The sequence below is a fragment of the Oncorhynchus gorbuscha genome, linkage group LG26 (genome assembly GCF_021184085.1).
Source record: "Oncorhynchus gorbuscha isolate QuinsamMale2020 ecotype Even-year linkage group LG26, OgorEven_v1.0, whole genome shotgun sequence".
Lineage (NCBI taxonomy): Eukaryota > Metazoa > Chordata > Actinopteri > Salmoniformes > Salmonidae > Oncorhynchus > Oncorhynchus gorbuscha.
Genome location: NC_060198.1, coordinates 1,712,615 through 1,738,453, shown reverse-complemented (window position 1 = coordinate 1,738,453; position 25,839 = coordinate 1,712,615). Strand labels below are relative to the sequence as shown.

Genomic DNA, 25,839 nt, shown 5'->3' with positions numbered 1-25,839 from the left:
ACCGGATGATCTCTGCATATGTGGTTCCCACCGTGAAGCATGGTGGTGTGATGGTGCTTTGCTGGGGACATGGTCTGATTTAGAATACAAGGCACACTTAACCAGCATGGCTACCACAGCATTATGCAGCAATACACCATCCCATCTGGTTTGTGCTTAGTGGGACTATCATTTGTTTTTCAACAGGACAATGACCCAACACACCTCCAGGCAGGGTATCGGTTATTTTACCAAGGAGAGTGATACATCAGATGACATAGCCTCCATAGTCACCTGACCTCACCACAATTGAGATGGTTTGGGATGAGTTGGACTGCAGTAAAGGAAAAGAAGCAAACAAGTGCTCCGCATATGTGGGAACTCCTTCAAGACTGTTGGAAAAGCATTCCAGGTGAAGCTGGTTGAGAGAATGCCAAGTGTGCAAAGCTGTCAAAGGCAAACAGCAGCTACTTTGAAGAATCTAAAATATATTTGGATTTGTTTAACATTTTTTGGGTTACTACACGAGTCCATTGTTTTCCACAACATAGAAAATAGTAAAACAATAAGGAAAAACCCTTGAATGAGTAGGTTTCCCAACTTTTGACTGGTAATGTATATAGGGAAAGGAATATATCTTTTAAATTTTTTAAAATTGCACTGGGGCCTTTAAATACTTAAACAAAATTGTAAAAGGTTCAGGGTGGCAGCTTGACAAATCGATTGTAATTCAAAAAGGTCAAATAAAAATGTAAGACATGTATGTATTAAAAAACAAAGTACAAATTTTATTGTATTTTTTCTTTACAAAGGCCTGTTTTTCCCAACAAGTTCATTTTTCTTAAACAAAATATAACAGCTTCTCATCGACCTGGACTGACAAAAAAAAAAAGAAATTAAAAAAATATACAAATGTCTGTAATTAAAAAAATAGGACAAAGGGAGGGATGCAGAGATGAGAGAAATGAACATATTTGAAGAAAAGGAGAGAAACACAGCTGTTCGGTTTTAGGTCACAGCAAAAAGAGCTTGATCAACATAGTAAAAATCTGCGGCGCCATCGTCGTCCTTGATTCAGGCAGTACAGACCGGGAAGTGCTTCATATCAATAATCTCTAATTATTGATTATTAAGAGATTCTCTAACAACCAACAATCTCAGGACACCAGTGCTGAAATATGATGCACACATCTTCAGCATAAAAAATAAAAAAACTGAACAGAAGAAACAACCAAAAAGATAAATATCTCTGATGAGGACGATGAAGATACTGGCCGGTGTCCCAAATGGAACCCTATTCCCTACCTTGTGCACTCTTTATACCAGGGCCCTGGTAAACAGTAGTTCACTATTTAGTGTGCCATTTGGGACATAACACAGTAGTCAGTAAGTATAGCTACTATTCTAACCAGATTTGAAGTTCACACAAAATTATAATTTCCCCCTACAACAGACAATAAGATGTTTCTGCTCTCTTGCCAACGCCTAATGGAATTGTCATGCGTTTTGGCTTGACAATGACAACAGAGTTAGGCAAGAGCACAAACAGATCTGGGACAAGGCTAAATAGACATAATATTGTAACCAGTTATGAAGTTGAATCACAAAATGAATTAGCTTCGTCAACCCAAATGTCCCACTGGAGCCAAGTTCTCACACAGGAAGAGCTTCATGTAGACAGTGGCTACGTCGACAATGGAACCCTATATGCCAAATAGTGCTCTAGTTTTGGCCAGTGCCACATGTAGTGAATAGGGTGCCGTTTCATACGTAGACAATGACTAAGGAAATCCCAGAAAAATATAACATTTAAGACAAAAAACGAACACAGCATCAATTGGCAATAGAGCATGGAGGGATGAAACAAGAAAAAAAAAAACTGTCAAAATAAATGGAATGTTTTTACAGCATCATTTCAGATTCAGCATTCCTAGAAACTCCGGTTCTTCCCTGATCACGAGATCTATACAGGAAAACTCATGGCCCTAGTTGTAGCCTTAGACATGGTTCAGGAAAAACTCCTGACCCTTAGCATCATATCAACATATCATAGGAAGTGAGTGAGAGACTCCAGGCTTCCAGAGAAATAACAGGGATTCCAGTCCCGTTCCCAAAACAAACTGACAACATGGAGGGGTACGAGGGGAAAGGGACTGGGGTAAATTTCTAGTTCAGTGCTTGTGTAGGAGTTGAGCGCTACCCGTTGGGTTAGGATATGCCCCCGGGGGGTTTCAAAATCGAATGGTAAAAGTTGGGGGTCTCAGAGGGCATACGATCCCTGTTAGCACCATCAGAGAAAAATACTACATTCTTCAATGCATGTAGTTACATGTGTGTTATGACTGTACACGTTGACAGACAAAGACGGGTTGGCTGAGCATTTCACGAACATTATGCACACGCGTCAATGAGGCCGTGTGGTATTAGGATTCTGAGCGGTCAGATAGCTTGCAGCAATGCCTGGAAGCTGCCTTGTGGGGAATCGTAGGTGTCTCGTTTCAGCTCGTTACTGATACAATGTCTTGTTTTAAGGTGTTTTGACTATGGCTCAAATTCACTAGCTAGCTAAGCAACAACTGTAAGAATGTATTTGAGAGAAGTGTATTTATGTTTTCAATAAACATTGAGACAAAATATAATTTACGTGTCAACAATCTTAGCCAATCCTGTCTGTTTTGCCCCATAGTTGCGCATGCATTGGTTTTGTTGCTAGACAACCAACCCGTCTATACTGTATGCATGTTATGTTCTCTTGTTGGGAGGTGCATAGATTCATATTGGGTGAAGGGGTGATGTTTTTAAAAACAATTTTGCCTAATATTCAACACTACCCCACCTATAAAACAAATTTACTGTAGCTTGGAATTGCATAAATACCTAAAAATGTTTAGTGCATAGTCACTGAAATAAACAAAAATCAAAAAGAGACCTAATTGGAAACTATCCTCTTCTTGGTAAACCCGACACTTAGGAAAACTTTTTTTATATAGAAAAGATGGAAAACAACTTTGAAAGGTTAAGAGAATGGTCCACTGCTTGCTTCTATGTAACCCTAATAGAGCTAGTGACACAGCTTATTCTGTAAGTTTCATTCATACATGTGATTGATGGGATCCAGCTAAGTACCAGCTGTGTTGTATTCTGCCAGAGCCAACCTATCGCTGTCTATTGTCTTAAAGACTTTTCAGACAGGAAGCGATCGGGCGGAGCAAGGTTGACAAATTAGAGCAGATACATACCCATTTTCTCCGCCTCGGCTGAGCAGCCTTCATGAGCAACGCCGATCGCTCTGCCTGAAAAGAATCCCGCTGCAGCTTTGTCTGGAAAGGCCTTTACGATAGACTGCCATATTGAGCCCACTTCTTCATCTGCGTTTTAAAAGCACACGATCTGACCAGAGCTTATCATACCTACTGACTGACTCCATAGTCATTATAATGCCAAAGACAGGTTCAAAAAAAGAAATATTTATATCAAAAAGTAGTCAGGCGTCTGGAGGGAATCTTTGTGATCGTCTTCTACAGTGGGTGGGTATCGCTAACGTGTGTGTGTTCCATTTGTTGGTTACTGGTTTATGATTGAATTTGGATTTTAGTAGAACAAATGTCATTGTTTCGCTCTACCAGTCAGATGCTGTCTGATTGTGTTTGTATTGGTGTGTGTGTGTGTGGCAGCGAACAGTTCATCAAGCAGTCCTCTCCCTTGATTTCAAACTGTCTGGAGAGAACACATTGTGTGTGTATATACAGTATGTATTGGTGTGTGTGTGTATATATATATATGTATAGGTGTGTGTGTGGTAGCTAACAGTTCATTGAGCAACCTTGGCTCATTCTGTCTGAAACTGTATAGAGAACACGGTATGTGTATCTCTCTGTTAGTTCATGGAGCAGTCCTCCTCTCCCTCACTGTCGGAGGCCGTGTCAGAGCCGGTGGTATCCATGGAGACGTGGGCAGGGCTGACGATGACTGCTCGTCTCCTCTCCTCCTCAGCACTGCCCCTCCTCTCCTGGGCACGTTCGATGTGCTGGATGGCCTGGAGGGCAGAGGTCAGAGAATTCTAAGGTTAGAGGTCATGACTCAGTGACGCTATATGTAATGGGGTTATCTATACACCTCACACTCAAACATACGCTCTCTGTCTATCTCAAACACACACAGTACTATAGCACTACAGACATCATAGAGAGCACAAGGACACATACTGAACTTCACTATAGAAACCCTACAGAGCACAAGGACACACTCTCCCTCACCTGTACGATGGTATCCAGGTTCTGCCGGGACGTTGACACTGTGCTGATGTTGGAGGCGGGGCTCATGGTAACCACGGTGACGTGGTGCGGGGTCAGCGTGGGGGCGGGGACGATGACCGTGGGGTGGTGAGTGGGGGCTGGGGACCGCACCTAAAGGAGGAGAAGAGATGGTGAGAATAAGAAGAGTGAGAAATGAGAAGAGAGAAAAGGTGAAAAATGAGGAGTAAGAGGGTACAAGGAGAGGAAGGGAAATAAAACATTCACATTCCTTCCATTCAAAAACGGTTTGCGTTTCCCCATCTGTGGATTGTGTGTCTCTCTCTCTCCGTCTGTGTCTCTGTACCTGTGACCCGCCTGTGTCCTCCACCTGTAACCCGTGTGTCTCTGTACCTGTGACCCCCCTGTGTCCTCCACCTGTAACCCGTGTGTCTCTGTACCTGTGGGCTGTGTGCTGCGTGTCTGTCCCTCTCTGCGCTGGTCTCTGCATGGAGCTGCTGTAGCCTCAGTAAGGTCTGGGTCTGGATGTGAGCCTGCTCCTCCTGGACCTGCTGGGTGATCACCTTCAGCCTCTCTGGGTGCAGCACCATGTCCAGAGAACGCACCTGGATGGACAAAGACACGGGGGAGAAGGGTGATCAGTCTTTATGTCTATGTTCCTCTTCACTCTACCTTCCCTCTTTTCATTCTCAGTCCCTCATTGTATCCTTCTTCCCCATCACTGGTTCACCTCTCCTCAGTCTCACCACCTCTTAGTTTAACCTTCTCTCCATCCCTTCTTCTAACTCCCCCCTCTGGCTAGGGACAGCAGGATGAGCAGTCTCTCCCACATCTCCCCGCCCTCCATCCTTCTCTCTCACCTGTTCCTCCAGTATTATCCTCGCAGAGCGCTCCTTGTCCAACTGTTGTCGGAGCTCCAACATCTCTCTCCTCAGCTCCTCGGCTTTCTCCTCCTCCAGAATGTCTGGGGAGCCGATCCCTTCATCCTTCTCCTCCGCCCCACGCCTCCTCTTTGGGGAGGAACCACTGAACTCCTGCAGGAGGAGAGGAGACCGGATGAGAGGGAGCATTTCGACTAGTTATGGCCATGCCATGAACAGTTAATAGTTTGCCGATGTAATTGTTAGGGAGAAAGTATCTATACTGTACACACAAATGTAGTGGATCACTTTACACGTGCATGTACTTTTGTACATATTAAAAAAGTCACAAGTTAGAAATGAATAAACATATTGTATGGCTAGACTTGGCTATATGAAGGTAATATAAATGTATGAATGTCTACCTGTATGAAGCGTTTGAGCTGGTTGTTTTGCTGCAGTAGCTGGGTCTTCTCTTGCTCCAGAGCAAAGATGTAGTCTGACGTCTGCTGTAGGATGGCAGCCTGAATAGACAGGAATAAGATCAGAAAGTTAGGTCAGAATCAATACTCTCAGAAACAGTTTCCTTGAATCCTCCATGGGTGGTATGGACTAGAGGTCGACTGATTATGACTTTTCAAAGCCGATACTGATTAATCGGACGAGATATATATATATGAGATAATGACAATTACAACAATACTGAATGAACACTTATTTTAACTTAATATAATACATCAATAAAATCAATTCAGTCTCAAATAAATAATGAAACATGTTCAATTTGGTGTAAATAATGCAAAAACAATGTGTTGGGGAAGAAAGTAAAAGTGCAATATGTGCCATGTAAGAAAGCTAACATTTCAGTTCCTTGCTAAGAACATATGAAAGCTGGTGGTTCCTTTTAACATGATTCTTCAATATTCCCGGTGGCAGGTTAGCCTAGTGGTTAGAGCATTGGACTTGTAACCAAGTTCAAACCCCCGAGCTGACAAGGTACAAATCTGTCTTTCTGCCCCTGAACAGGCAATTAACCCACTGTTCCTAGGCAGTCATTAAAAATAAGAATTTGTTCTTAACTGACTTGCCTGGTTAAATAAAGTAAAAATTTCAATTCCCAGGTAAGAAGTCTTAGGTTGTAGTTATTATAGGACTATTTCACTCTATACCATTTGTATTTCATTTACTTTTGACTATTGGATGCTCTTATAGCCACTTTAGTATTGCCAGTTTAACAGAATAGCTTCCGTCCCTCTGGTTAGCATGCGCTAACTAGCTAGCCATTTCACTTTGGTTACACCAGCCTCATCTCGGGAGTTAATAGGCTTGAAGTCATAAACAGTGCAGTGCTTGACGCACAACGAAGAGCTGCTGGCAAAACGCACTAAAGTGCTGTTTGAATGAATGTTTACGCGCCTACTTCTGCCTACCACCGCTCAGTCAGATTATATGCAACGCATGACACGCTAGATAATATCTAGTAATATCATCAACCATGTGTAGTTAACTAGTGATTATGATTGATTGTTTTTTATAAGATAAGTTTAATGCTAGCTAGCAACTTACATTGGCTTATTGCATTCGCATAACAGGCAGTCTCCTTGTGGAGTGCAACGAGAGAGAGGCAGGTCGTTGGACTAGTTAACTGTAAGGTTGCAAGATTGGATCCCCGAGCTGACAAGGTGAAAATCTGTCGTTCCGCCAATGAACAAGGCTGTTAAACCACCGTTCCTAGGCCGTCATTGAAAATAAGAATGTGTTCTTAACAGACTTGCCTAGTTAAATAAATGTATGATTATAAAAAATAAATACATTTATTTTTTATATCGGCGCCCAAAAATACAGATGGTTATGAAAACTTGAAATCGGCCCTAATTAATCTGCCATTCCGATTAATCGGTCGACCTCTACTCTCTATACCATTTATTTTTCATATACCTTTGACTATTGTCTGTTCTAATAGGTACTGTAGTATTGCCAACCTAATCTCGGGAGTTGATAGGCTTGAAGTCATAAACAGTGCAATGCTTGAAGCATTGCGAGGAGCTGCTGGCAAATGCAGGAAAGTGCTGTTTGAATGAAAGCTTACGAGCCTGCTGCTGCCTACCACCGCTCAGTCAGACTGCTCTATCAAATCATAGACTTAATTATAATAAACACACAGAAATACGAGCCTTGGGTCAATAATATAGTCAAATCCAGAAAAATCATTTCATTATTCTGTCAGTGAAATACGGAACCTTTCCGTATTTTATCTAATGGGTGGCATCCTTAAGTCTAAATATTGCTGTTACATTGCACAACCTTCAATGTTATGTCATAATTATATACAATTCTGGCAAATTAATTACGGTCTTTGTTAGTAAGAAATGGTCTTCACACAGTTCGCAATGAGCCAGGCAGCCCAAACTGCTGCATATACCCTGACTCTGCTTGCACAGAACACAAGAGAAGGGACACAATTTCCCTAATTAAAAGAAATTCATGTTAGCAGGAAATATGAACTAAATATGCAGGTTTAAAAATATATACTTGTGTATTGATTTTAAAGAAAGGCATTGATGTTTATGGTTGGGTACATTGGTGCAACGGCAGTGCTTTTTTCACGAATGCGCTTGTTATATCATCACCCGCTCAGCGAAGTAGGCTGTGATTCAATGATAAATTAACAGGCACCGAATCGATTATATGCAACGCAGAACAAGCTAGATAAACTAGTAATCGGCCATAATCGGTGTCCAAAAACGCTGATTACCGATTGTTATGAAAACTTTAAAATCGGCCATTCCAATTAATCGGTCAACCTCTAGTATGGACGCAAACACAGTTAGATTATGGTCCCGCTCTCCTACCTTGCTGAGTTTCTCGCCGTCTGTGTGTGGCAGGAGTGTTTTCAGCGACTGGAACCCTGCGTTGATGCTCTGCATGCGGCGCCGCTCGTTACTATTGGCGATCTCCCGGCGGATACGCCTCTCCTGGTCCTGAGCAGTCTCCGGGCTGAGCGGGATGTTGGCCAGACTGAAGGGAGAGATGATGGGATAGAAGGAGAGATGGCGAGAAGGACAGAGGGAAATGGAGACAAAAGTTACATTTTATTCAGATGTATTGTAGTTTAGTCTGCTTTTCACCTCGTGTCTAATTAGAAATGACATGGTTAGAAATTCCTATCATGCCGGTGTAGCTTGGTGGAAAACACAGTGCACATGCAGGTAGTATGGCACTATTCCTTCCCACTCCCCTGCAACCACACCCCCCACCTACATTTCACTTGGGTTAGTGACTAGGGCTATTATAAGGTCAGGTCCTGGAGTTTCCCTGAACTCACTGCCCTTCAACCCATTTAATGGTTACTAACCTACCCTGTTCTGTTTACTCAGCCAGAGTAATATGTAAACCATATAACCTCCAGAGATAACATCAGTGTACATCAGTGAATGCTCTACAACAGGATTTTGGTTCTCCTAGCACTACACAGCTGATTCAAATAACTCCTCAAGCTTTGATTATTGGAATCAGCTGTGTACTGCTAGGGTAAAATACAAAACGGGGCCCAGGACAGAGTTTGGGAAACCATGCTCTACAAGGTTTACAAAGAAGTAGAATAACCAGATCTCGGGAAACGTGTCTGACAGCTAGGCTTACAATCATTCACAACGCGACAGTTAACTGTCACACAACATCTTAAGTGGGGGAAATGTAGGCCTGTTAACAGACCGATTATCTATGCACACAATGCTTAGACTCACAATAGCTATTTGTTTAGTCAACTGAATAGAGTACAGTAAGCAAGACATAAGATATGCCTAAATCAATGCTAATAAAAAGTTAAATGGACAACAAATCTAATACTTGATGAAATGCATCCAAGCCATTGACGATGTGAGCCTATAGACTAGTACAGACTAGCGTACTGCAATCTAGATTTGAACGCTGCCTTCATTCATAAACTCCGTTTCTGCTCCAAGATTGTAGAAGCGTGTTTAGCTATAAACCCCTGGTTGATCGAGCGCTTCTCACATTGGTTGAGTGAGCAGACTTATTGTAGCTAGGACGTATATATGGTAGCTAACAAGCTTGTTGTCGGCCGACCAACGAAACAGAATGTATACACTTAGTAGCTAGCGAACTAGTAATATGTGCAAATCCTTCGCCAAAATACGTACTGGTGAAATTTGACACCAAGACCACCCCCTTCACATAGAGAACAATGCTTTTTGCCTACCTATTTGAAACACTATTACAGCGTCGACATCACAAAAACGGGGTCTTTCTACAAAATATGAATAAATAAAATTAAAGTAGTTGAATATAACTTAGTATGGACGAATTTGTGTGATGTTTATTATTTCAATGCTGTTGCGGATGTTGAACACACACCACCGCCATGCTACTAAACTCGAGAGCTTAGACACATAAGCATGGCCGCGCTACCCACGAGCTAGCTGGCTAGCCACGGCAGGCACATTTACTCGCTACACCTCGTAGGTTCCCTACATGTGTGACCCAAAGCCCGTAAACACGCACATACTGTTAGGTTGTGTCACAAAAGTATAACTGCATTATTTTTGTCGACCTGTTGGGGAAGGAACACCGTAGACAACATCTGGAATGCGAGCTAGCGGATGCTAGCTACACAGCAGCGGGCAGTGTGATTAGTAACCACGTGGTTCGTGTTAGCTGGATACAAAATGTATCGATTTCAAGTATTTATTTACATTTTTCGCTACAACTGTAACCACCAACGGCCATTATTAACACCACTAGCCGTTACGATGTTTCGGGACACATATTTAATGATTGCTTTCGTCCCGCCCTCGGGGTATGCGCTCATATGCGCACAGCTAACAAGAAATCATAGCTTCCTTCAACCAATGTTGTGCCAATATTGTTGTAGCTAGATTGCTAACTACATGCAGGCTACTAGCTAGTTAGTAAGCAGATAACTCACAATACACATCATATCTGAAGCGTGATTGTGCAATACACACCTACAAAGCCCTCCAATAACATCCTTCTCCGATTTCTTGAATTGTTGTAAAGCCTTCTCCGTAGGCATCATGAAGTATTCCATGCTTTAGCTACCAAGCTACTTAACGGTAGAGATCTTCAGCTGTAACCCCTTGAGCCTGCTCTGTGTTTTGGAGGCTATTTTTCCGATTTTCTTGCCGTAAAAAATAAAAAATACACTCCTGTACTATGTTCGATTGCACATAGCTAAGTATTGCGTAGTATTATTGAGCGTTGGAGGTTGTAGCTAAAAGTCTAGCTAAGCTAACTGTGTGTGGCTCCAGCTGATGCGGATTTCCCTGCGTGCGTGTGGCGCCTCCGCCTACTACTACGTGTGTGTTTGCAGCTGATCTCTGTGTCTCGAGGCGGGAAACAGCTGGTCGGAATCAAGGAGAGCACGGGAGCTTTTTCTCTCTGTGCAGAGCAGACCAGACTACGCACAAACAAAGAGCTACTTTGAGACAGAAGCAGTAGGGCCTATTGAACAAGGAACGGCCAACTGGTGCTTATAAAGACACTTAAAATACACTAAATAGAAAATGAAAACAGGAGGCCAGGCCAAGGCAACAAACCAAAGTCAAGTACAATAACAAACAATCCATTTGCCTATATTCTATAAAACAACGATATATTCTATTCGAATTTATTTTATTCTTTAAAAACAAAAATAGATTACATGTTGTTATGCCAGTGCCTATCAGGTCAAATACATTTGAAAGTCCTGATGTTATGTCTATACCGTATTAAAAACCTTATTACCAAGTAGCATTATGATAGGCTACAATCCATTTCGATAATTTACCATGGCTATGTAACAGCAACCCCTATTCTTATTCAGGTTAAAGCTATATAGCCAGTATAGCCCAATAGCTTATAGTAAGAAGGCTATTGGTCTAGTATGGCAGAAGACTAGGGGAGTAAACACGGTGTGTGATAGCCTATCTGGAAATGTTGCAGTAGTCTGATGAGTACAGGCGTATAGACGAATGAGTATAGGCGTATTGGCTACAACTATGCGATATAGGACAACGGAATATGCTCCACAATCTTCACATATCTATTTTTGTTAAGATGTTTCATTTTATATTTTAAAAATCTATAGCTCTTCCATGCACCCTTTGACCAGCAGATGGTAGACTAAACCTTCTCATGCTGTTATGGTCATCAAACCAAGGTGTGGGTTTTCGTGATGGCTGTATCATATAAATTCAGGAAAGTATTTTTGGTCTTAATTTAAGGTTAGGGTTAGGCATAAGGCTAGCCTATGTAACAGGTTAAGGTTAGGTTTAAGGTTAGGTTTAAAGAAATAGGCAGGGTTTAGCCATAATTATGACATTGTGGCTGTGGAAACTAGTGACGAACCAAAGTGTGCACCCCAAACATAAAACATTTTAAAAAACGTTTTAAGTATCCAGGTATTTCAATAACCTATTATGTCGAATGCAAAACATGAGCTGGTACACACACATATACAATTATTTTATCTAGAGGTGCTGTCTAACAGCGGATGAACTATAAGCTATAAAAAAATAAAGTGAGTGCACACTATATATAAACTCCCAGTCATTTATCGGGTAAATCACCAACGTTTCGGCATCACTGTGCCTTCTTCAGGAGAAGAAGTGTGTGTGTGTGTGTGTGTGTGTGTGTGTGTGTGTGTGTGTGTGTGTGTGTGTGTGTGTGTGTGTGTGTGTGTGTGTGTGTGTGTGTGTGTGTGTGTGTGTGTGTGTGTGTGTGTGTGTGTGTGTGTGTGTGTGTGTGAGAGAGAGAGAGACAGGGAGACAAGGAGATGAAGAAAGGGAGAAGTCAGCTGTGAAACGGAGAAATAGAGAATATATGTGAGAGAGATGCGTGTTTTTTGTTCACTCGAGTGTTGTTTTCTTTCTTCAGATAGAGTGAGGCTTTTGTGAGTGTAATGTTTTCTGATAGTTTATTTCACTTGTGTTTATTATCTATTCCACTTGCATTGGCAATGTAAACATATGTTTCCCAAGTCAATAAAGCCCATTGAATTGAGAGCGAGAAACATGAGAAAGAGAGAGACTTGAAGGAAAGGTTGGAAATGAGCCGAGGACAACCTTCGTGTTCGGGAAGTGATAGGCGGGAACGAGAAGGCAAGGGAGGCATGCGCTGAGCTGGAAGAGGTAGGCTGCTAGGGTCTGTTACGGAACAGAGGAGTGGTGGTGGCTGCGTGGGGGAATAGGGGCTGGACTGGGTCTTGGTCTGTCTACGTACACAGCAGACGACCACGGGGAGGCTGGAACCACACAGTCACGTCTCCTGCTGAGGGGTGTAGCCGGAAAAAAGAGAAAGAGAGAGCGAGAATAGAAAGACAGAGAGCCACGCACGGCTCAGCTGAGGCAAGCAAACGATTGGAGTAGAAATCGTGAGAGACAACCGCTGGAAGCGAACAGTGGAAGGGAGGAAGGAAAGAGAAAACAGACAGGACCCAAATCTGCCAGCGACCACCACCTCCTCTCCATCTCGATGGTTAGCTGCGCACCCACATAGACCAATGACACCCCCCGCCCTCTTCTAAAAAGACAACTAGGGGGATGACCGCCTACCGAGAAGGCAGTTGACTAGCGTCGTAACTAAGCGATGCACCTTCTTTCCAAGAGCGCAAGCTTGAAGCTATCTTTTATCCTAACATAGGCTATTTGACGAATGTCAGTGTTGACATTATTTCCTAACAGTGTTATGGTTATTGACAACGAGGCTCGGTTTGTTTTCGAGACTCTGTAAAGCAAAGTTTTTTTTTCTGCTGGACGTGTTTTTTTCAGTGCGTCCTGGATTTCCAGACTTGCAGAAAAACAGATGATTATTTTTGCGACAAGCTAGGCCTATTTGTAAAGAAATATAGCAGTAGAACGAACGGACTCCTTTGGGGTGGGTTTTTATGTCTTTATTTTCCGTACAGTCTGTTATATATACATTATATTCTATCGACAAAGGTTCGACAAGCGCCTACTAAACTTGTCTCTTGAATAGACACCCTTCTGTAGCCTATCAACCGTTTGAAACGGATGTGTGCACATCAAGAAGATACTGAGAAGTGACAGTAGAGGAGACATCCAACGAGGAGAGCCGACAGGATACTTACTATACGTCCACGTCCAGTGGAGACAAGGCTTTTATAAAAGGTAAACACACACAGACACTCAGACATCCATGTTCTCCCATGGGAGTCTATGACAGATTCTTACTTTGCATACGTGTCCTTTATTCCCCTATAATAATTTCGCTGTGGTAATGTATGTAAACTACTATATTTATAGACTACGTAAATTTGATAAATTCGGCTCCTGTGGGAAATTTGGTTGAAATTGTCTCTGATAAAGGGCACCGACATAAGATGCTCGTGACCGGTTGTCGGTCTAGACTGGATGTCACCGTCCGTTATGTTGTCCGTCTGACATGTCTGGACACCATATTATTTAGCCTGTGTAGCCTAAATGCCACATTTGATATTGTATCCAACATCCCATATTCGTTCCTTTAACATCTTCCTTTAACATCTCACCACAGGCTGCTTTAAAATGACATGTAGGCTACATATGTGTGACTTGATTGAACGGTCTGTCACAGACTAGATCATATCCAGCCAACCGGAATAGTGCGCAATAGTGTTCTGTTAAAGTTGATTGACCATTCACGACCATTTACGACCTAACCTGCCCTCATTTTCAACAATGGCCTTTCCAAAATGTCTCTCAAATGAGACATGTTGAGTAAGCCTAGTATAGTATAGGCCCTAGTTCCAGAACATTTGATTAGATTGCAGTGAGTTTAGTGGTAGGCCTATATGAGACATCTGGAGTGATAGAGTTTGGAGCCTAAATCCAGTTAAAGTGTACAGAGAGTTGGCTTTTTTAACACTAACCAGAAGGAGATAATGAGATTAGCCCTAAAGGTCAGAGTGAAACACTGGGAACGTGTTTGATTGGACAATCAGCCTACTGGGCACCCACCACTTGAATCAAAGTTGTTTCCATGTAATTTCAATGAAATTACGTTGAACCAACGTGGAATAGACGTTGAATGGACGTCTGTGTCCAGTGGGAGTCCTTGTCAACGTACTGATAAGTGTGTGTTATGCCCACACAGAGGCTTCAGGAATCTTACATCTGGTCTATTGTGGGCCAATAATAAAGATGACTGGCCCTTAGTTTGACCACACACAAACACACGCACACACACACACACACACACGCACGCACACACACACACACACAAACACACACACACAAGCACGCACACGCTCACGCACACGCACACGCACGCACGCACGCACGCACGCACACACACACACACACACACACACACACACACACACACACACACACACACACACACACACACACACACACAACAGTGCAAAAGGAGTCTGAGGGGAACTAGATACAATACGCAGATACACCCAACATCACCACAGCAGGAAAAGAGAGGGCCTAGTTCCAGGCTTCTCGGAGACAAAGCGGCCCTTAGCGGCCCCAAAGCAATGATGCAACGGGACTGTAACAGACCCACCCCCACCACCACCACCGCACACACACAGAAAGAGACAGTGGGAAAATAATATCATAATACAATCCAGCAGCGATCACAGAAAGGAGAAAGCTCTCTGGACTGGACCTCACCAGACTGACTCTACTGGACCTCACCAGACTGACTACTGGACCTCACCAGACTGACTCTACTGGACCTCACCAGACTGACTACTGGACCTCACCAGACTGACTCTACTGGACCTCACCAGACTGACACTGGACTCACCAGACTGACTACTGGACCTCACCAGACTGACTCTACTGGACCTCACCAGACTGACTCTACTGGACCTCACCAGACTGACTCTACTGGACCTCACCAGACTGACTCTACTGGACCTCACCAGACTGACTCTACTGGACCTCACCAGACTGACTCTACTGGACCTCACCAGACTGACTCTACTGGACCTCACCAGACTGACTACTGGACCTCACCAGACTGACTCTACTGGACCTCACCAGACTGACTCTACTGGACCTCACCAGACTGACTACTGGACCTCACCAGACTGACTACTGGACCTCACCAGACTGACTCTACTGGACCTCACCAGACTGATTACTGGACCTCACCAGACTGACTCTACTGGACCTCACCAGACTGACTACTGGACCTCACCAGACTGACTCTACTGGACCTCACCAGACTGACTCTACTGGACCTCACCAGACTGACTACTGGACCTCACCAGACTGACTCTACTGGACCTCACCAGACTGACTACTGGACCTCACCAGACTGACTCTACTGGACCTCACCAGACTGATTACTGGACCTCACCAGACTGACTCTACTGGACCTCACCAGACTGACTACTGGACCTCACCAGACTGACTCTACTGGACCTCACCAGACTGACTACTGGACCTCACCAGACTGACTCTACTGGACCTCACCAGACTGATTACTGGACCTCACCAGACTGACTACTGGACCTCACCAGACTGACTCTACTGGACCTCACCAGACTGACTACTGGACCTCACCAGACTGACTCTACTGGACCTCACCAGACTGACTCTACTGGACCTCACCAGACTGACTCTACTGGACCTCACCAGACTGACTACTGGACCTCACCAGACTGACTCTACTGGACCTCACCAGACTGACTCTACTGGACCTCTGGACCTCACCAGACTGACTCTACTGGACCTCACCAGACTGACTACTGGACCTCACCAGACTGACTCTACTGGACCTCACCAGACTGACTACTGGACCTCACCAGACTGACTCTACTGGACCTCACCAGACTGACTCTACTGGACCTCACCAGACTGACTCTGGACTCACCAGACTGACTCTGGACCTCACCAGACTGACTACTGGACCTCACCAGACTGACTCTACTGGACCTCACCAGACTGACTACTGGACCTCACCAGACTGACTCTGGACCTCACCAGACTGGACCTCACCAGACTGACTACTGGACCTCACCAGACTGACTCTACTGGACCTCACCAGACTGATTACTGGACCTCACCAGACCTGACTCTACTGGACCTCACCAGACTGACTACTGGACCTCACCAGACTGACTACTGGACCTCACCAGACTGACTCTACTGGACCTCACCAGACTGACTACTGGACCTCACCAGACTGACTCTACTGGACCTCACCAGACTGACTGGACCTCACCAGACTGACTCTACTGGACCTCACCAGACTGACTACTGGACCTCACCAGACTGACTCTACTGGACCTCACCAGACTGACTACTGGACCTCACCAGACTGACTACTGGACCTCACCAGACTGACTACTGGACCTCACCAGACTGACTACTGGACCTCACCAGACTGATTACTGGACCTCACCAGACTGACTCTACTGGACCTCACCAGACTGACTCTACTGGACCTCACCAGACTGACTACTGGACCTCACCAGACTGATGGACCTACTGGACCTCACCAGACTGATTACTGGACCTCACCAGACTGACTCTACTGGACCTCACCAGACTGATTACTGGACCTCACCAGACTGATTACTGGACCTCACCAGACTGACTCTACTGGACCTCACCAGACTGATTACTGGACCTCACCAGACTGACTGGACCTCACTGACTACTGACCTCACCAGACTGACTCTACTGGACCTCACCAGACTGACTGGACCTCACCAGACTGACTCTACTGGACCTCACCAGACTGACTCTACTGGACCTCACCAGACTGATTACTGGACCTCACCAGACTGACTACTACTGGACCTCACCAGACTGACTCTACTGACCTCACCAGACTGACTACTGGACCTCACCAGACTGACTACTGGACCTCACCAGACTGACTACTGGACCTCACCAGACTGACTCTACTGGACCTCACCAGACTGACTACTGGACCTCACCAGACTGACTTACTGGACCTCACCAGACTGACTACCTGGACCTCACCAGACTGACTACTGGACCTCACCAGACTGACTCTACTGGACCTCACCAGACCTCACTGGACAGACTGACTCTACTGGACCTCACCAGACTGACTCTACTGGACCTCACCAGACTGACTCTACTGGACCTCACCAGACTGAGGACCTCACCAGACTGACTACTGGACCTCACCAGACTGACTACTGGACCTCACCAGACTGACTCTACTGGACCTCACCAGACTGACTACTGGACCTCACCAGACTGACTGGACCTCACCAGACTGGGACCTCACCAGACTGACTACTGGACCTCACCAGACTGACTCTACTGGACCTCACCAGACTGACTCTACTGGACCTCACCAGACTGACTACTGGACCTCACCAGACTGACTCTACTGGACCTCACCAGACTGACTCTACTGGACCTCACCAGACTGACTCTACTGGACCTCACCAGACTGACTACTGGACCTCACCAGACTGACTCTACTGGACCTCACCAGACTGACTGGACCTACTGGACCTCACCAGACTGACTCTACTGGACCTCACCAGACTGACTACTGGACCTCACCAGACTGACTACTGGACTGACTCTACTGGACCTCACCAGACTGACTACTGGACCTCACCAGACTGACTACTGGACCTCACCAGACTGACTCTACTGGACCTCACCAGACTGACTCTACTGGACCTCACCAGACTGACTACTGGACCTCACCAGACTGACTCTACTGGACCTCACCAGACTGACTACTGGACCTCACCAGACTGACTCTACTGGACCTCACCAGACTGACTCTACTGGACCTCACCAGACTGACTACTGGACCTCACCAGACTGACTCTACTGGACCTCACCAGACTGACTACTGGACCTCACCAGACTGACTACTGGACCTCACCAGACTGACTACTGGACCTCACCACCTCTGGACCAGACTGACTCTACTGGACCTCACCAGACTGACTACTGGACCTCACCAGACTGACTCTACTGGACCTCACCAGACTGACTCTACTGGACCTCACCAGACTGACTACTGGACCTCACCAGACTGACTCTACTGGACCTCACCAGACTGACTACTGGACCTCACCAGACTGACTCTACTGGACCTCACCAGACTGACTACTGGACCTCACCAGACTGACTCTACTGGACCTCACCAGACTGACTACTGGACCTCACCAGACTGATTACTGGACCTCACCAGACTGGCTCTACTGGACCTCAACAGACTGGCTCTACTGGACCTCACCAGACTGACTACTGGACCTCACCAGACTGGCTCTACTGGACCTCACCAGACTGATTACTGGACCTCACCAGACTGATTACTGGACCTCACCAGACTGACTCTACTGGACCTCACCAGACTGATTACTGGACCTCACCAGACTGATTACTGGACCTCACCAGACTGGCTCTACTGGACCTCACCAGACTGATTACTGGACCTCACCAGACTGGCTCTACTGGACCTCACCAGACTGACTACTGGACCTCACCAGACTGACTCTACTGGACCTCACCAGACTGATTACTGGACCTCACCAGACTGATTACAGGACCTCACCAGACTGATTACTGGACCTCACCAGACTGATTACTGGACCTCACCAGACTGATTACTGGACCTCACCAGACTGGCTCTACTGGACCTCACCAGACTGACTACTGGACCTCACCAGACTGATTACTGGACCTCACCAGACTGATTACTGGACCTCACCAGACTGACTACTGGACCTCACCAGACTGATTACTGGACCTCACCAGACTGATTACTGGACCTCACCAGACTGACTACTGGACCTCACCAGACTGATTACTGGACCTCACCAGACTGATTACTGGACCTCACCAGACTGATTACTGGACCTCACCAGACTGACTACTGGACCTCACCAGACTGATTACTGGACCTCACCAGACTGATTACTGGACCTCACCAGACTGATTACTGGACCTCACCAGACTGACTCTACTGGACCTCACCAGACTGATTACTGGACCTCACCAGACTGACTCTACTGGACCTCACCAGACTGATTACTGGACCTCACCAGACTGATTACTGGACCTCACCAGACTGACTCTACTGGACCTCACCAGACTGACTCTACTGGACCTCACCAGACTGACTCTACTGGACCTCACCAGACTGATTACTGGACCTCACCAGACTGATTACTGGACCTCACCAGACTGATTACTGGACCTCACCAGACTGACTCTACTGGACCTCACCAGACTGATTACTGGACCTCACCAGACTGATTACTGGACCTCACCAGACTGATTACTGGACCTCACCAGACTGACTCTACTGGACCTCACCAGACTGATTACTGGACCTCACCAGACTGACTCTACTGGACCTCACCAGACTGACTAACTGGGTGATGAGAGGACAGCACAGCCATAATGAGAACATATAACAGAAAGGAAGACTCATCATGTGTGTGTGTGTGTAACATGTGTAACATGTGTAACGTGTGTGAAGTGTGAAAGTCCCATGAGTACACTCATGAATGTACTTTGTAGAGTCAAGCGGTATACAGATTTTCATACCTTCATACCTTTCCAGTATATACAGGATATACAGTATACCGCCCAAGTCTACAGCTTAGAAACAACAATGTGTGTGAGGGTACGTGTTCGAGCACATGAACATGTGTACGTACGTAGCAACCCCTTGCCAACTATATATACTCCTATACAAGCTATAGCAAAGTCCTGGGGGGAACTGTGTGTGTGATGTAGAAAAGTCCTGTGGGTAACAGTGTGTGATATAGAAAAGTCCTGGGGGGAACCGTGTGTGATATAGAAAAGTCCTGGGAGGAACCGTGTGATATAACAAAGTCCTGGGGGTAGTGTGTGTAAAAGTCCTGGGGGTAACAGTGTGTGATATAACAAAGTCCTGGGGGTAACAGTGTGTGATATAGCAAAGTCCTGTGGGTAACAGTGTGTGGTATAGCAAAGTCCTGAGGGGAACCGTGTGTGATATAGAAAAGTCCTGGGAGGAACCGTGTGTGATATAACAAAGTCCTGGGGGTAACAGTGTGTGATATAGCAAAGTCCTGGGGGTAACAGTGTGTGATATAGCAAAGTCCTGGGGTAACAGTGTGTGGTATAGCAAAGTCCTGGGGGGAACAGTGTGTGATATAGCAAAGTCCTGGGGGTAACAGTGTGTGATATAGCAAAGTCCTGGGGGTAACAGTGTGTGATATAGCAAAGTCCTGGGGGGAACCGTGTGTGATATAACAAAGTCCTGGGAGGAACCGTGTGTGTGATGTAGCAAAGTCCTGGGGTGAACAGTGTGTGATATAGCAAAAGGACCCCTTGGAGCTGTGCCATGCTGGGTAAGCCCTGTGTTGTCTTTGACTGCCCCTGTTTGTACATGAGAGTTCAACGGGTTTAACTCTAGCTAGTTATGAAAACCTTCCCCACTACTCCCCATAGCAGCACATACATGTGCACACACACACACACACACACACACACACACACACACACACACACACACACACACACACACACACACACACACACACACACACACACACACACACACACACACACACACACACACACACACACACACACAGTTAGAGTGGGGAAAGCTGGCCTCCCTCTAACTCTGGTCTGGCTGTGTGTGTGTACTCTGGCTCTAGTCTGGCTGTGTGTGTGTGTGTGTACTCTAGCTCTAGTCTGGCTGTCTGTGTGTGTGTACTCTGGCTCTAGTCTGGCTGTGTGTGTGTGTACTCTGGCTCTAGTCTGGCTGTGTGTGTGTGTGTGTGTGTGTGTGTGTGTCTAGCTCTAGTCTGGCTGTGTGTGTGTGTACTCTGGCTCTAGTCTGGCTGTGTGTGTGTGTGTGTACTCTAGCTCTAGTCTGGCTGTCTGTGTGTGTGTACTCTGGCTCTAGTCTGGCTGTGTGTGTGTGTACTCTGGCTCTAGTCTGGCTGTGTGTGTGTGTGTGTGTGTGTGTGTGTGTGTACTCTAGCTCTAGTCTGGCTGTGTGTGTGTGTGGCTGTCTGGCTGTGTGTGTGTGTGTGTGTGTGTGTACTCTGGCTCTAGTCTGGCTGTGTGTGTGTGTGTCTGGCTCTAGTCTGGCTGTGTGTGTGTGTACTCTGTCTAGTCTGTGTGTGTGTGTGTGTGTGTGTGTGTGTGTGTGTGTGTCTGCTCTAGTCTGGCTGTGTGTGTGTGTGTGTGGCTCTGTCTGTGTGTGTGTGTGTGTGTGTGTGTGTGTGTGTGTGTGTGTGTGTGTGTGTACTCTAGCTCTAGTCTGGCTGTGTGTGTGTGTACTCTGGCTCTAGTCTGGCTGTGTGTGTGTGTGTGTGTGTGTGTGTGTACTCTGGCTCTAGTCTGGCTGTGTGTGTGTGTGTGTGTGTATACTCTAGCTCTAGTCTGGCTGTGTGTGTGTGTACTCTGGCTCTAGTCTGGCTGTGTGTGTGTGTGTGTACTCTAGCTCTAGTCTGGCTGTGTGTGTGTACTCTGGCTCTAGTCTGGCTGTGTGTGTGTGTGTGTACTCTGGCTCTAGTCTGGCTGTGTGTGTGTGTGTACTCTGGCTCTAGTCTGGCTGTGTGTGTGTGTGTGTGTGTGTGTACTCTAGCTCTAGTCTGGCTGTGTGTGTGTGTACTCTGGCTCTAGTCTGGCTGTGTGTGTGTGTGTGTGTGTACTCTGGCTCTAGTCTGGCTGTGTGTGTGTGTGTGTGTACTCTAGCTCTAGTCTGGCTGTGTGTGTGTGTGTACTCTGGCTCTAGTCTGGCTGTGTGTGTGTGTACTCTGGCTCTAGTCTGGCTGTGTGTGTGTGTGTGTGTGTGTACTCTAGCTCTAGTCTGGCTGTGTGTGTGTGTGTGTGTGTCTGGCTCTAGTCTGGCTGTGTGTGTGTGTACTCTGGCTCTAGTCTGGCTGTGTGTGTGTGTGCTCTAGTCTGGCTGTGTGTGTGTGTGTGTGTGTGCTCTAGCTCTAGTCTGGCTGTGTGTGTGTGTACTCTGGCTCTAGTCTGGCTGTGTGTGTGTGTGTGTGTGTGTGTGTGTGTGTGTGTACTCTGGCTCTAGTCTGGCTGTGTGTGTGTGTGTGTACTCTAGCTCTAGTCTGGCTGTGTGTGTGTACTCTGGCTCTAGTCTGGCTGTGTGTGTGTACTCTGGCTCTAGTCTGGCTGTGTGTGTGTGTGTACTCTAGCTCTAGTCTGGCTGTGTGTGTGTACTCTGGCTCTAGTCTGGCTGTGTGTGTGTGTGTACTCTAGCTCTAGTCTGGCTGTGTGTGTGTACTCTAGCTCTAGTCTGGCTGTGTGTGTGTACTCTGGCTCTAGTCTGGCTGTGTGTGTGTACTCTAGCTCTAGTCTGGCTGTGTGTGTGTACTCTGGCTCTAGTCTGGCTCTAGTCTGGCTGTGTGTGTGTGTGTGTGTGTGTGTGTGTGTACTCTAGCTCTAGTCTGGCTGTGTGTGTGTACTCTGGCTCTAGTCTGGCTGTGTGTGTGTGTGTGTACTCTGGCTCTAGTCTGGCTGTGTGTGTGTGTGTGTGTGTACTCTAGCTCTAGTCTGGCTGTGTGTGTGTGTGTGTACTCTAGCTCTAGTCTGGCTGTGTGTGTGTGTACTCTGGCTCTAGTCTGGCTGTGTGTGTGTGTGTGTGTGTACTCTGGCTCTAGTCTGGCTGTGTGTGTGTACTCTGGCTCTAGTCTGGCTGTGTGTGTGTACTCTAGCTCTAGTCTGGCTGTGTGTGTGTCTGGCTGTGTGTGTGTCTAGCTCTAGTCTGGCTGTGTGTGTGTGTGTACTCTAGCTCTAGTCTGGCTGTGTGTGTGTGTGTACTCTAGCTCTAGTCTGGCTGTGTGTGTGTGTACTCTAGCTCTAGTCTGGCTGTGTGTGTGTGTGTACTCTAGCTCTAGTCTGGCTGTGTGTGTGTGTGTGTACTCTGGCTCTAGTCTGGCTGTGTGTGTGTGTGTGTACTCTGGCTCTAGTCTGGCTGTGTGTGTGTACTCTGGCTCTAGTCTGGCTGTGTGTGTGTACTCTAGCTCTAGTCTGGCTGTGTGTGTGTGTACTCTAGCTCTAGTCTGGCTGTGTGTGTGTGTGTACTCTAGCTCTAGTCTGGCTGTGTGTGTGTGTGTACTCTAGCTCTAGTCTGGCTGTGTGTGTGTGTGTACTCTGGCTCTAGTCTGGCTGTGTGTGTGTGTACTCTAGCTCTAGTCTGGCTGTGTGTGTGTGTGTACTCTAGCTCTAGTCTGGCTGTGTGTGTGTGTGTACTCTGGCTCTAGTCTGGCTGTGTGTGTGTACTCTAGCTCTAGTCTGGCTGTGTGTGTGTACTCTGGCTCTAGTCTGGCTGTGTGTGTGTACTCTGGCTCTAGTCTGGCTGTGTGTGTGTACTCTGGCTCTAGTCTGGCTGTGTGTGTGTACTCTGGCTCTAGTCTGGCTGTGTGTGTGTACTCTGGCTCTAGTCTGGCTGTGTGTGTGTACTCTGGCTCTAGTCTGGCTGTGTGTGTGTACTCTGGCTCTAGTCTGGCTGTGTGTGTGTACTCTGGCTCTAGTCTGGCTGGGCTCAGACCAGGCATTTTTCTCCTGTTAGACTCTAACCACTAACGACTGCGTCTCTCTGCTCCCCCCAGGAATGTCTTATTCACCTCCTCTCTCTCTCTCTCTCTCTCTCTCTCTCTCTCTCTCTCTCTCTCTCTCTCTCTCTCTCTCTCTCTCTCTCTCTCTCTCTCTCTCTCTCTCTCTCTCTCTCTCTCTCTCTCTCTCTCTCTCTCTCTCTCTCTCTCTCTCTCTCTCTCTCTTTAGGTCTGGATGGGCCGGGGAATCACGCACACACAGCCTACTGCAGACACACACATGCTGTAGATATACTGTATACACACATATGTATGCATGGATTCTAGACACACATATTAACAAACACTAATGCATGAACGAACAAACACATGCATACTCAGAAGCAGCTGAAGCACAAACACATGCACACAGGTAAACACACACACACACGACACACACACACATGACACACACACACACGACACACACACACACAACACACAGGCACGATGCACACACACGGTTTCCCCCAGTATGGATAACACCACCTGTGTGACTCCATACATCTATGAGGGCCCCTGGCCACCCCGACCCCCGACCCCTGACCCCCAACCCACACATCCCTCTCTCCATCCCACTTTTCTAAAAAGAAAATAAAACATCCCTCTTTCCTTTATCCTCCATAGAGCAGTGCGTCTGTGTGTTCACTTCCAAAACAAACACAGACGGAATTCCGCATCTCCTCCCTCTTTCCTCCCTCCTCCCTCCTCTCTCCTCACCCACCTCTCTACTTCTTGCTCTCCCCACATGTATTCTCTCTCGTCCTTTCTCTCTCCCTCATACTTTCTCTCCCTCCCTTGATCTTGCTGGGCTGTGGCAATCATGACTTTTTGTCAGCCGGTTATTGTCATGTAAAAGACTGACGGTCTCATGTTAATTGACCGTTAATTAACATCAACACGTTTAGCATCTCCAGGCCTCCACACATACAAACCGCTGAGACATGCCTTTGGAAAATCTACATTTACAAAAAGTCTAATAAATCTATTTAATAGACACCATCACAATAAATCCATCATTTATTTTAGGCAGGTCTAAAGAAACATTATGAAATGACCAGACTTGTTCATTTAGCCGACAAGATATGCTTATAAGTCCCATGCTATTATTTGATATTATATGATTTTATAGTAAGAATAATATAATTGAACTTAGCAGAATAAATAGAAAGGATATTTTTCCCATTCTGGAAAGAGAGGGGCATATAAAGTGACTATGTTAAGCGTAAAAGTGATAATTCGAAACAGGTCCTAAATGCTACATTTAGAGTTATTTGGCACCTTTAGTTGTGAATGATACAAACTTTATAATGTCTTAGAAATCAAAACATATGTAGGCTGCATGATGCAACTATAGGTTAGTTAACTCTACCTACATGTACATATTACCTCAACTAACTATAGGTTAGTTAACTACCTACATGTACATATTACCTCAACTAACTATAGGTTAGTTAACTCTACCTACATGTACATATTACCTCAACTAACTATAGGTTAGTTAACTACCTACATGTACATATTACCTCAACTAACTATAGGTTAGTTAACTCTACCTACATGTACATATTACCTCAACTAACTATAGGTTAGTTAACTCTACCTACATGTACATATTACCTCAACTAACTATAGGTTAGTTAACTCTACCTACATGTACATATTACCTCAACTAACTATAGGTTAGTTAACTCTACCTACATGTACATATTACCTCAACTAACTATAGGTTAGTTAACTCTACCTACATGTACATATTACCTCAACTAACTATAGGTTAGTTAACTCTACCTACATGTACATATTACCTCAACTAACTGGTGTCCCCGCACATTGACTCCCCTGTAAATACAGTTGAAGTCAGAAGTTTACATACACGTAGGTTGGAGTCATTAAAACTCGTTTTTCAACCACTCCACAAATGTCTTGTTTTAACAAACTATAGTTTTGTCAAGTTGGTTAGGACATCTACTTTGTCCATAACACAAGTCATTTTTCCAACAATTGTTTACAGACAGATTATTGCTCTGTATTACAATTCCAGTGGGTCAGAAGTTTACATACACTAAGTTAACTGTGCCTTTAAACAGCTTGGGAAAAATGATGTCATGGCTTTAGAAGCTTCTGATAGGCTAATTGACAAAATTTGAGTCAATTGGAGTTGTACCTGTGGATGTATTTCAAGGCCAACCTTCAA

The 25,839-nt window shown here is 45.7% G+C and overlaps 2 protein-coding genes across 2 annotated transcripts in view; one reads left to right on the top strand and one right to left on the bottom strand.

Annotated features, from left to right (window-relative positions):
* Positions 1 to 742: 742 nt before the first annotated feature.
* Positions 743 to 10,493, bottom strand: LOC124015971 (transcription factor AP-4-like). The gene is made up of 7 exons (XM_046331473.1): positions 10,081 to 10,493; positions 7,945 to 8,110; positions 5,518 to 5,616; positions 5,093 to 5,266; positions 4,673 to 4,837; positions 4,236 to 4,385; positions 743 to 4,015 (listed from the first exon to the last, which is right to left on the bottom strand). The coding sequence occupies exons 1-7, from the start codon at positions 10,161 to 10,163 to the stop codon at positions 3,857 to 3,859; spliced, it is 996 nt and encodes a 331-aa protein (XP_046187429.1). The 5' UTR covers positions 10,164 to 10,493; the 3' UTR covers positions 743 to 3,856.
* A 1,760-nt stretch (positions 10,494 to 12,253) lies between these two features.
* Positions 12,254 to 25,839, top strand: part of glis2a (GLIS family zinc finger 2a) — a 51,210-nt gene continuing 37,624 nt past the window's right edge. The window contains exons 1-2 of the mRNA XM_046330244.1: positions 12,254 to 12,988; positions 13,091 to 13,242. The gene's annotated coding sequence lies outside the window, so the exon portion shown is untranslated. The remainder of the gene's footprint in view (positions 12,989 to 13,090; positions 13,243 to 25,839) is intronic.

Bases quoted from the DNA above. Each gene is read 5' to 3' on its own strand.
- LOC124015971 (XM_046331473.1), bottom strand. From the start codon at position 10,163: ATGGAATACTTCATGATGCCTACGGAGAAGGCTTTACAACAATTCAAG. The intron at 5,617-7,944 runs GTAGGAGAGCGG...CTGTCTATTCAG, and splicing joins ACGGCGAGAAACTCAGCAAG to GCTGCCATCCTACAGCAGAC. The intron at 4,838-5,092 runs GTGAGAGAGAAG...TTGTCCATCCAG, and splicing joins GGATAATACTGGAGGAACAG to GTGCGTTCTCTGGACATGGT.